The sequence below is a fragment of the Heliconius melpomene genome, chromosome 6 (assembly GCF_056956725.1).
Source record: "Heliconius melpomene rosina isolate 202511_hmr_F chromosome 6, ASM5695672v1, whole genome shotgun sequence".
NCBI lineage: Eukaryota > Metazoa > Arthropoda > Insecta > Lepidoptera > Nymphalidae > Heliconius > Heliconius melpomene.
Genome location: NC_140394.1, coordinates 10,376,948 through 10,390,200, shown reverse-complemented (window position 1 = coordinate 10,390,200; position 13,253 = coordinate 10,376,948). Strand labels below are relative to the sequence as shown.

Here is a 13,253-nt window from a genome sequence, read left to right as displayed (position 1 = left end):
ATATTTATGTTTTTTTTAAACAGTGAACATTTGTAGGCCGTTTGACAGCATCTGATTGTGAGGAAAAGGGTTGCGGGTTCGATCTACACTCATTAGAATTATCGTTTTTTAACGTCACGCTATATCTCGTATATAGCAAGGTGGGCAGAGGGAATTGGCAATTTTTCAGAAGGAATTTTTCAGGGACAGAGAGACCCTCTTCCCTACCCACCCGGTGTCGCTGTAAAGGCCAATAATGCTGTTAGCACTAACCTCAAGACCGAAAAAAAAGGGAATTGGGAAGTCTGCGTTCCCCATTAAAACCTAAGGAATGGACTGGAATTAAAAACGTCACAGATTTGATTCATTTGGCTAGGGACAGGACCAAGTGTGCGAAGTTGACTGCCAACCTTCACTAGTTGGAGAGGCACATTATGAAGAAGAAAATTAAAACACAAGCATTGCCCATTGATGAAGCCACAGGCAAACGTTTTGCTGAAATATATATGTTGATCTGCAGAAGCAGAGCAATAAAAAAGCACAACGGTAATTCATCCCTTAGTAACCTAGAACTCCTGGAAATAAAATTATAAAGGCAAAATAAAAAGAAATTAACATATTTAATTAAGACAATTGACTATTAACTATAGTAGCGTTCGCTAGTTACCTATACTTAACATTTAACGTAACAATAACAAACTCGATAAAAATTCTAAACGTTTACAGCCATTTAGTTTTATGTTAAATCCTGTATTGGGTATTCGAGCTATGCATTTGATTATGTCAAAGTAGTCATCGAGGGCCATCAATGAATACAAATTCCTTGGAAGTTTGGACTTCGGATACGATAAAAGTCGAAGTGTAGCGAAATAACGTGAAAAGTACTAAAACTGCTATCAAGGTGGACGGAGCTGTAGGGATGTGGAATGGGAATACGATAAATTAAGATCTATGTATATTTAAAAACAATACTGTAAGCTAATAGTGTAAAGTAACTAAAATACTATGCTTAAACATTTTTTTTTAATATAAAAACATATTAATTTATAACGCTAACGTGGCGCAGAAGAGAGAGAAGAAGAAGAAGAATATAAAATGCGATATATTGTGAGAGCCACACTTTGAAGAAATGAATAATTTTTTTCATATTCCGCTCTAATAATAAGACAGAATGAATGAATTCCACCACTCAATATCCATTATCTCTAATTCAGGCAAAATGTGGAGAACGAAGCGTCCTGACACTAAGTTTTTTTCTAAATCTGCTATACTTTTAGAGCGTAAAACTGAATCTCCTGCTCCTGACCAAACGCTGCCGTTTGTGTTCTACAATAAAATAGATAATATAAAACAAAATAATACGAAAATACGTTCAAATCAGATATAAACTTACAATCATTTCGAAATACGATTACATCAAATAAAAAAAATTACCAACCATCGATATGAATAAACACATCCCTCGCTATTACCGAGCGGGAGACAGTGAAAGTGAATTCCTTTCACCTGATAGAACGGTTATTAGCCAATTCGATACCCATTGCCATCCTAATAGAGGTATAATAAAAGAGCCCTCTGTATTTTTTTTCGTTTATTTGACGAAAAGGTAAAAAATTCGATTTCGATTTGTTAGAATGGCTGCGAGAACTTTTCTATAACTTTCTGATTATGTTATGATGAAATGAGATAACATTTGTTAAGAGAAGAAGGAAAATTACATCAGAGTGAATGGTTTTTGAGATAGTATTTGTGTGTATTGGTAATCGTGGGTAAACTCAAGAGACACCACAAGACAGCGTAGCGTTGAGTTCCGCCTCTCAACACAAAATATATAGAAAATGGGGGGGGGGGGAATGAAAATGAGGATCAGATCGGTCTTAAAAGTTATTAGGTTTCCTATGTGTCGAAACTGGCTGCTTAACGCCAAAAAAACACGCAAACTAATATTTACATATTATAATATCTGTTACGAAATTATTTCTTCTGAAAAAAAATGTCTAAAAACCAAATACATTCCCCCTACGCCGTCATCTGCGCGTGATAGTTCCCGTTAATATTACAGGTGCGCTTGATCTATGGACCGAACGTGTGTGGATGGTATAAGGAATAAGACTTCGGAGATTTTAGACGGACTACACTTGAATTAAGGAAACATTAAGGTCAAAGAAGTATCTATGTGTGTTTTGGGTTCTATTCTTACTCGGTAGATAAATTCTAGAGATAAAACGCGACATTGAGATCTACCACTCATCACTCGATATCTCCAAATTGGGGGAAAAGAAGAGGCGTAGCACAAGGTTCATGTTCATAACAAGGAAAGCACAGGAAACTTTTGGGTGACTTGAGTGTGAAACTACTTCAATTAAACGTTAGTACTAAAAAAACTGAATATCAGGTCAATCTCAACATATGAGGTAATCGACTTTTAAAATATTGAGTGGTGGCGCATAATGGTGTGACTGTACCGTAACAGTTTTGAGTTCGATCCTCACTCGAAAAAAATAACTTATCTATATATTAATTTCTTGCTCAGGCATAAGCCCAACGTTGAATTCTACAATTTAACATGCAATGCGCCGAAAATTCGGCGGAAAGTGGGGCACGGAGTGTTTTATTACTCGGTTCAATCTGCATACCCTACTGTGTGCGGGATACAGCGTGAACAGCTGTTGTTTTTTTTAGTTTGAAAATCGCTCTCTTATCTTACCTTGCACCACACACACATGGTAGACGTGTTGCGAAAGAACATCGAAATATTTGTTAAAACAAGTCGTCTCGAACGCTTATTGGAGTAGCGTCGGCGCCGGTGTTGCGTGATATATGAATTTCAATAACTTTATTTTAATGTTCTTAGTATGATGAAGAAATATTTAAAAGTTGTTTCAAAAGTTTTTAGTTCTTTATGCTTGATCTAGCATCGAGAATAGAGAACTAAATTTTTTTTTGGATGACTTTTTTATGTTTTAATTTTTTTTCATTATTTTGTTATATGCTTACATCTATATATAAAATCGAAAGGTCACTCACTCATCACGAAATCTCAGAAACTACATGTGCTAGGAATCTCAAATTTTGCATAGGAGTTACTTATAGGACGTAGGTGCTCGCTAAGACGGGAATTTGCCATATTCGACTTCTTAGGGGTTGTTTTTGGGGTTGAAGATTTGTATGAAACTTCGTTACTATAAATTCTAGGAGTAACAAATTTTGCATAGACGTCACTAGGACGTAGTCATGGAGACAGAAATTAATAATAACATAGTTCACGCGGGTGAAACCGCGAGCAGGCCGCTAGTATATTTATATATATATTATATGTATACTTAATTTTTTAACGGACTCTAGGGAAGGTTTCCGAAATAGACGAATTCGAATACAGCGTATTCGAGACATGCTACTTTTCTTAAATAATAGTTTAAACTAATTCTAAGTAAAACGAAAACAACCTTTACAGTTTCAATAATAATTATACATTTACGATGAAAAAATTAATTATATTATCATAACGAAGAAAGAGGCAGCGATGAGTTCCGCCTCTCTACACTCATTCCTCCAGAATTCGACGGAAAGCTTGGAACGTAGTGTCTTAACATTAGGTTTCCAGGTTATTTTTTAATTAAATTTTAAATAAAAATTTACTATACCTAGAGCAGGAATAACTATATAAAGTATAATAAAATAACATCAGGTTTCTTTCTACAAATACCATTCGCCTCCAAACGCTAATATCCGAGGTATCGTTTTCACGTTATCTTCGCAACGCGTTTTTTACGATACTTAGCAAAGTTTTTTTTCCTGTTAACGGCTCCAAGTTAAAAATTTTCCTGTCATTAAACGATTCTTAACGGTTCGTGCGAAGAAAAACTGGCAACAATCTAAAATACGTGGAATTCAATCGAGGGGAGAGTTCTGACATCTGTTTTAAAACAATTACTATTTTTTATTTATTGAGCCGCGCAACTATACAATTAGTATAGTTGCGCGGCGTTAAGTTCCGTCCCTCAACACGTAAAGTTTAAGAAATTTCGGAAAGCGGGATACGGAGTGTCTTAACACTCTGTCCATCTTGATAGATGCGTGATACAGAGTGAAGCAAAAACGATAATTAGTCATGACGCATTCCGCTCCCCACTTCTGTTTCCTTAGAAACATTGTAAAAGGACCGGCAAAACTCAATCATATTTTAATAACAAGGGAAATTAAAAGATTTAATAAATATAAAAATACGACAAAAATATGAATTTATAATAATCAAATTTGCAATCTCAAATCAAAAATAAATATTAATTTTTTCAGACTGTGAAAGCCGCGGTAATAGGTTCGATTCCCTTTCTAGGAAAAGAATTATTTGGAAAGCTTTGCTAAAATAGTTCTTGTCTCAAAATAGATTTGAAGTTACGAACACAGATTCGTTACATCAAATACTTATCTACTTCACTATTAAGGTATCTACAATATCCTCCAAAGTACGTATAATATATTTTATTAGAAAAATCTTATCAGACCATTAGAAAAATTGCGTTACCTAAACCTAGAGTCAAAGCTAAAGGTGCACAACACGTAAGTAATAATAGTGCATTAACACCTCGTATCAAAGCGTCTTTGAAGTCGCTGATGTAATCTCACTCTTATATTCCTCGTTCGTAATGTTCTTGGACTGGAGTGTACTCTACTTGGAGCTGAGAAATAAAATTGTATCAAATGGTTTTTTTAATGACTTTTGAGTATTAATAACGACTTTAATAATATATTCACATAAAAGTCTTTTATTAGCGACTGACTGACAGACAACTAGACAACAAACAGACAGCCGAAATGCAGCGTAGAAAGATGAACTAAGAGAGAATTTTCCAATAGTAACGAGATTTTTTTTTTTACGTTTTACATTTAAATATCTTTGTATAAAAGATACGCGGGCATCTAGTGTTAAGAAATAAAGTAATAAACTAACTAAAATAATAATAAATAACAACAGGCATACCTAAAAAAATATATGAAGTAGAGCAAACTTCCACCACTCGCTCAGGACTGCCACCACAATGGAGCTTTTTCTGTCTTTTGTGCCGTTTCCTTTGATTAACTTTGATGTAGGTGAGTACACTAATGGATTGTACTCTGAAAGGCTTTACCTGAATGAGTTGTCTTCATCTAGGTTGGAATCAAGCTTCGTAGGGAAGTACTATGCTTGGTGAAATTACTGAAATTAGAGCTCTCTTGTCTAGGAATCTAGATTAAAAGAATTTTTAAATCTAGTATTTAATTAAAGTAGTGGGTGAAATGTGTTTTACTTACTTTATATTTCATAGTTGAAATAGAATTTAAAAATACTACTTTTGTACGAAATTGCTATAATATCTGCGATATTAAAACATGAACATATCTAGTATTATAAATATAAAAAGCAATTGTATTGTATTCTACAATAATACAACATTATTATTGTATGTGTGTCCTTTAACGAGCTTTTGTTTCTGTGAATGCACTGGAACTCAGAGCTTAGCTTAGCTTTACTTTAAAATTTAATAAAATTATTAAACATTTTCTTGATTAATACGAACTGAACAATCACTATGGCACTAATGCGAGATATCTGACTAGAGACGCTCGACACTATTATTATTAACATATTTTGATATATGAAGTCAGAATTCAGATAATTGAATCAAAAATGGGAACGTAAAGCCTTATCACCTCTCTCTCTCTCTCTCCAATTGAAATATGGATCACAAAACAAATGAAACAAAACATTGGAATCAAACAAACATATTTACTAGCCTAACTATTTGCAAGTCCAACAAGATACCAGATAACAAACAATCAGACTATATTTATTGCACGGAGGGGAGGTGAGCGCCTTGGGGTTGGAATCCGTTCTCGTTGGCGATGTAGCTGACAGAGTAGACCACACCATCGTCACCAAGGTAAGAGAAGGAGCCGCGGACCTCGATGGCCTCGTTTTCACTGCCTACGTTCTTGAGGACAGCCTCCTCTGAGGCGGACTTGCCGTCGCTGCTTTCATATCTTGAAGGAAAGGAATTTTATGTTAAAATATGTTGAAAATTGTAATGACAAAATGGGTAACAAGAAATATTTTTGTAATTAAATGGTTTTTTTGCAGCCGTCGTGGCTTAGTGGTACAGCACCTGACTGTAAATGTGACAGATATGAGTTCAATTCCCAGACTGGAGATCCATTCTATAAAGTCATGGAAAGTGCAGAAAAGAGTGACTTATCACTATATTCCTTTCGAATACTTAGTGAGTATATATTCTTACCCGAATCTGTATCCGTCAACACCAATGTTGTCGAATTCTTGTTTGGAGATGACAGCGGATTTGGGGTCCACTACAACGGCGGCGGAGGCCACGGCGACGAAAAGAGCAATTGCGATGAACTGTAATAAAAATATATTATTATTAATTTAGGTACTATTAAGTGCAGCTTATAGAAGGTGGTTGTCGTAAATATATCTATTTTAGAGGTTCACGCTATATTCCACACGCCTGTGGATCAGGTAGGCAAAGAGAATCTAGTGAGAAGTTACTCCACTCTCCGCATACTACCCAAATTCTGGTTAGGCAAAACTCTATTTTTTTTTTTCAAAAGTGCAGAACAGAACAGTTTAATACTAGGATTCACCGTCTTTCTCGATATTTTTAAATATTATAAATTTTTAAATAGTTCATTTTTAGCATATTATTTAAGTAGGCACCCAAAGTTTGTATAAGAGTAGTGACATTTTAAGTAACCGTAGGAATTTATGGCAAACACGTAACAAAAAAAAACGATAAAATAAATTAGTTTGCCAAATGCGGATATTTTACGCATATATTACAGAAATGTCACTGATACTAGCACATCTTTAGAATAGATCGATTAAAATATGTGTATGTATAGTATATAGACATAAGCCTTTTGCGAGGATAAATAAAAATCTAGTTTAAAATATAATTATAGATTTCATTAATTTAATTGATTTTTATTTACGTTAAAGTCAAAATCAAAGTAATTGAGTATTAAATACAATATACTTCATAATTAAAGGATAATTGCTACTGTATCTAGCCACCCCGCTATATTTGTGGGTTCGATTCCTTTTCAAATTAATTGGTGGTAATGTTTCAATGAAGTTATGGGTTCGATAATTTCTTATGCATTATTAATTTCACAGAACAGAAGTACTATTTCTATACAAAAAAATTTAAAAAGTATATATTATTGAGAAAATAGAAAAATAATAATTAATAATGATATGTAATAACAAGATTAATTAAACATTTTTAATAAAAGTTTAGTTGGTAAAAAAACTATAAATAACTTATAACTCACGGATTTCATTTTTGCAGATGGGTTTTTTTTTATTTTTGTGTGGATTGGGCCTCGAAGTCCGTGAGAGGATGTGTTCGACTGTGATTAGAATTTAGATTTTGCGATTTTATATACCATCTCGTTGATACTAGTTTGCATATTGAACGCCTTTGACCATGTCATTGTGAGATGCATTCTTTTATTTTTTAGGCTTGGCTTTTATTTATTTGTTCTATAGTAGAATTAAATATATTTTTAATTTTAGATGTATTATTTGTAAAATTAAATATTTTACTTAAATTGCATTAAAGAAAATGTATTTGTAAAATTCTATATTTTTGCTTAAAATTTTGTTAGGATCTAATTATAATTTGATATAATATATTTGAGCTTGAAAAGCCCCATGAATATAGAAATATTTTAACATTAGCAACAACCACATATATTATTTGGTATTTTAAATAAAGGACACGTTATAGTTTATTGGTAAAATAACATTGAAAAGTTTGGTGAGTTACTAAAAGATGATATTTAAAAATATATACGTATCATCACGTTCAAATTGTATGCAACATTTAGAGAAATTCTCAATCAAAAAAAATCTCAAATCAATTTTGTATTTAGATAGAAATGTACAGAATTTCAATATACACAAATGTGTATATTAAAATTCTTAATTAATTTGTATATATTTATTTGAATTTAAATATATACAAATTAATTATAAAAATAGCTAAATAAATATAGTGACACAACACTCAGTTTGCCATTTTTTGTTAACCTCTATAACCTGTGTTAATTAGAAAGGTACATCAATTGCTTAGCGACAGACGTTATTGACCTTTACAAAAATAATTATAAATAATATAATTTATTTCATTTTTAAAAATATTCAGAAAAAAACTTACACAAATGTATTCTCAACTAAATACATTATAATTATTTATTAATATAATAGGTTTGGGATCTCATAATAGGAAAACGGAATGTCTTAACACTACTTAATTACTTAAAAATTATAATAAGTAGATACATAACCTACTCAAATAGATAAATTATAATTTACTAAGCACAAAGCGGTCATGGCGCGGGGGCAGAAGAGGGCAACGGTAAACGTCGGTTGTGGGTTCGATTCCCAGGATTTGGAGCAACAAAATATTTAATATTTTCTCACTCTGGTGACGCGAGATTGAGTTCCGCCACACAACACATAATGCCTCAAGAATTCAACAGATCCACTATCTGGAACGAAGAGTCATAATGAAAAATCTTAGCTCTAGGTTCTATTTTTCTCTGCCTACCCTGCTAAGTGCGGGATAAAGCGTGAAGATAAAAAAAGAGATTAAAAAGAAAAACTAAATAAAACATTAATTCATTTTTAAACAGCGCAAAGTGTGTATACTGTAGTTATGTAACACTAGATGAGCAAATTTATTAACGTGCCGACCTTGGCATTCACTTTCGAGTTGGGGCTGTGAAACACTACACGCGGTTATATCGCTCTGGGTTTATATTTTAACTTTCTAGTATAATAGATATATCAGGACGTAAAATCGGAAATACTTACTATTAAAAAGTTATTAAAATTTGAAAATATTAAATTAAAAAAATATATTAAGATGTACTAGATATACAGTTATAGTTAAGCTTCGAAGCTCATGTAGTCGTATTTTCCTACTTAATGTTATAGGTGTAAAGTAATATCAAATTATGAATTCAATTTTTTTTTAAGTAAAAATTTTTATCATTATTTAATTTAACATAGTTACAAAGACATAATATAATAAAATAAATTTATGAATGTTGGTAATGCAAGATTTTACACAGTTAATTATTAAATCATTAAATACTTACATTTAAAGAACTCTCAGTATCAATCAGAAGCAGCAAAAAATGAACTTAAAATATATATTATCTATGTATATGTGTCCAATCTTTACCGCAATACCGGCTCTACAAAGATGGACAAGCATTATCGATTTGATAAGAATGCTCTATTTTACTATTCTATGAATAATAAAAAGCCTCAAATGTCCCACAATTTGGATCGATGATTATATATAATTTATAGTGTGCCTTGTAAAGAATGATTTAACCACCTCTAAAAAGGAGGAAAGGTTAAAAAATTTATTTCCTCGTAATATAAGAGACTAGTCTTTACTTGCAACTTCGCCTTCGTTGTCAAAATGAAATAACTAACAATTGTGTAACATATGACATATTTTAGGTGCCGAAGGTAACTCTGACCCAAGATACAATGGGTTCCATAAACTATTAATATGGCGTCTAAATAAAGCCTTAATCAATTATTAAATTACTTTTTTTTTATTTGAACCAATAGTATTCTATAAGCAAGTTCAACCATAGGAATCCTCCCTCTCCTTTTATGAAGTCTCCTACATTTAGTTGAGCTGCATCATGGGAAAAACTTTGGATTTGCCCACTCATCACTGCCGAATTAATTCAAAGGTCAAATAAAGTCACTATTTACCATTCCTTGCCTTGAATGTTATGTGCAAGATTTTAAAAAACCGCGAATACACAGCCGGTAGGTGCGAATTGGAATTGCACACGCCGGGTTCTGTGCCATTATCTATTAAAATAAAAAAAACATGTATTGTATTGAACCCGCACCTTTTAATATTTATTTTCTTCTGTATTTGTTGTTATAGCTTCCTATTGCAGTTTATAAAACTGTATGTTATAAATCTAATGACATGGCGAAAAAGACAGACGGACGAACAGCGAAGTTCTATTAATAGAGTGGTTTTACCTTTTGGATACGGAACCCAAAAAAGTGAATGAAATTAAAGAGATTTTTTTTTTTTTAATAAAATTGATTAATAAAATAATAAATTATAAACAAATGTTAGAAATAAAATGATAACAACTTAATTATATATTATTGAAAGGCGCAGCTTACTTAACGTTTAGTGTTTAGTAATAAGACGGGGTCACGCGAGTGTAATGCGAACACAAATAAAATATTGTACGTATCTCATTACGTCAGTATTAGTTATGGCGAAAGGATTGCGAGCTGCTGATGAACAGCTTATGCTTACAAATATTATAAGGATATTTGATTATCCTTTCCAATAAAGTCGAAAGAGGGGTTGAGTTTTTCCAGCGACTCCAGGATGTCTGAAGTAGTTTTTTTTTGTTTTTTTTTTATCTTTTGTATGGTAAGGGTTGCCTGGAAGAGGACACCTGTAGTGATAAGGGCCACAGTTAAGGGAATTAATATTTTTTATTACTTCACTCCGGTAACAAGATAAACACGCAATGACTCTAGAATTCAACGGAAAATGGAGAGCGAAAGTGTTTTAATGCTAGGTTTTCAGGTTCCCTCTGCCTACCCTTCTATGTGCGTGAACCTAAAAAAATGGGACCCTAAATATTTTAACAGTAGGTTCCCTCTACCTACACCTAAAAAACCTAAAAAAATATAAATGAGTATAGATTTTTTACATATGATTTTAATTTTAAGTTTTACAAGTTAAATAAAAGACGTCCTACAAAGGTCAAACATAAATACATAAAAAATCACTTACAATGTGGTAATTTCTAATCAAAATGCGCATAACATCGATGGTGAATCAGAATTGCACCTTTTAAAAATATTCAGTAATTCAGTGAATTTTATTGCATGGGAACTTTCGTATATACGTAATATGTACACATCTATACAAACTAAAATACATTTTCTTTTCTTTTTTTTCATCTTCACGCTATATCCCGCATATAGCAGGGTAGGCAGAGGGAATCTAGTGTTTGGACACTCCGTTCCTTACTTTTTGCCGAATTTTTCAAACCAATGCGTGTTCAGTGGCGAAACTCAACGCCAGGCTTTTGCCTTGATGCTAGAGCAACGAAATGAAAACATTAATAAATAATAATTTATTTTCCCGAGTGGGGATCGGATCCGTGACCGTCGCGTTACAGTCACACCTTTTTGCCCCTGCGCCACGAGGTCCTCATAAATTAAAAAAAGTTGAATAAACCTTTTTTTTTTCCAAATTTTCTTGTAGAAATAAACACTACTACACGGTTAAGTTTATTTTTATCCAAAGATTTTTATTTTAAGATGGTTATTTTTAAAATAACAATCCGCTGCTTTAATTAGTAACAAAAAATAATAATTCCAAAGCTTACAAATAAATATATAAATAACACAATAAGCATTATAACTTTAAATAAGCTAAACATTCATGAAATTGGATCAATAGTTTAATCGAAATAGTGTAACACACAAACAGAACAACTAATGCATAATTAATATTAGAATAAAATTTGAATTAAAAATATATACTGATGTAATCTTAGCTAACACCAGTCAATAATTTTTAGGAGTCCAAGGATATATTCATAAAAATTTTAATAAGATGAGACTAGCAGAGAAGGTCGTCACTTAATTAGCATACTATATGTCGGAGGTTACCTTTTCACATATATAAGAAAAACATATTTTATATTCAAATGCAATCGTCTTGACTAATATCTAAATTTAATATAAAGCAACCCACACATTACGTAAACCTCATTTTACTTTTAAATGAGCCTATTTTCATATTATTTACTTTAGAAACATCAATTCTGAGCAACAGGTATCTTAGAAATTAAATACCAAACGTATGATAGTTCTAAGCATATTTTTAACAACTAAAAAAAGAATTTGTAGCTAATAATTTTTAAAAAGGCTGTAATTTAAAATGACAAAAATTGTGTATAAACGACAAAAGGTTAAATAAGAGGCATAAATTATAACATTATTGTTTATTAACAAATATACAAAATCGGGATCTTATCACAGAATCGCTCGAACGATTGTCACAACAAGAGGAGAAGGGTAGGACTGAAGGGATGAGTATTTTTGGACTAGATAAAGGCTTACATTAATTCAATTTAAGGGGCTTGGGGTAAATGGGCGCCTTGGGGTTGGAAACCGTTCTCGTTGGCGATGTACTGGACGGAGTAGACGATGCCATCAGCACCAGTGTAGGAGAACTGGCCGCGGACTTCGAGAGCCTCGTTCTCAGATCCGAGGTTCTTCAATACTCCATTCTCGGAAGCGGAGATACCGTTGGAGGTCTCCACGCTGTTTGGTGGAAAAAATGGTTAAAATATTGGTAATTGTGATATTAAAATCTCAAATTTAAACAATTTAGTAACACTATCATTACAATTTATTAAGACAAAGCCAGAGCAAAACTGTTAATAAAATCATATTGAGTTAAATGACTTTTCTGAACGTACGCATAGTTGTATCCATCAACACCGATGTTGTCGCTCTCGAAGCGGAGGATTTGGGCATCACCATCGTTGCTTAGTGGGGGGGCTGCGACAGCGGCGGCCACGATCAGAGCGAAGACGATGAACTGGAATGAAGAAGGAAACCAAAATTATCTTCAAATTCCAAAACAATCAGAAAATCCACTGAGTTATCACTTATATAACACCCACCGATTTCATTTTTAAAGATTTGTTGTTTGTTATTGCAATGCAATCGAGCGAATGATGCTCCTGCTTCGGAACATCTGGTATTTATAGTGGCAGCGAGAGCGAGGCAAGGACGAGTTGTGACATTTGAACTTAGAGTCATCTTCGGTCAGAGATCTTCTTTAACCAAAGGTTCTTTGATATGTCCGGTTCTGATCTAGTGTTTAGCGTTTGAAGGCTGAATTAATATACAATTATTAATTTATTTACAATAAAATATGCTTATTTGACTTAACTTTGGGAATTTTCTGTGACTTCAACGTTTATGAAAAACGGCTTGTTCTTCTTTTTTATCATATTTTCTTTAAAAAAAACATATTTCCTCACAAACATTATCAAAATCTGCTGAGCTGAAACGATAATGATTATTTCAAAAATTATATACCTATATATATTTTTTCATAACATTACAAAGTTGTATGGCAATTATAAGCGAACACCTTTCACCGGGTGATAGGTTGAACTCCGTA

General features: G+C 32.6%; 2 protein-coding genes across 2 annotated transcripts; both read right to left on the bottom strand.

Moving 5' to 3' along the window:
• Window positions 1-5,726: 5,726 nt before the first annotated feature.
• On the bottom strand, window positions 5,727-7,385 carry LOC146538441 (flexible cuticle protein 12-like). The gene is made up of 3 exons (XM_085186807.1): window positions 7,309-7,385; window positions 6,255-6,373; window positions 5,727-6,000 (listed from the first exon to the last, which is right to left on the bottom strand). Exons 1-3 carry the CDS (start codon window positions 7,315-7,317, stop codon window positions 5,808-5,810), a joined length of 321 nt encoding a protein of 106 aa, XP_085042933.1. The 5' UTR covers window positions 7,318-7,385; the 3' UTR covers window positions 5,727-5,807.
• A 4,660-nt stretch (window positions 7,386-12,045) lies between these two features.
• On the bottom strand, window positions 12,046-12,852 carry LOC146538440 (flexible cuticle protein 12-like). Its single transcript, XM_085186673.1, has 3 exons — window positions 12,748-12,852; window positions 12,541-12,662; window positions 12,046-12,382 (listed from the first exon to the last, which is right to left on the bottom strand). The coding sequence occupies exons 1-3, from the start codon at window positions 12,754-12,756 to the stop codon at window positions 12,190-12,192; spliced, it is 324 nt and encodes a 107-aa protein (XP_085042799.1). The 5' UTR covers window positions 12,757-12,852; the 3' UTR covers window positions 12,046-12,189.
• Between the last annotated feature and the right edge of the window lie 401 nt (window positions 12,853-13,253).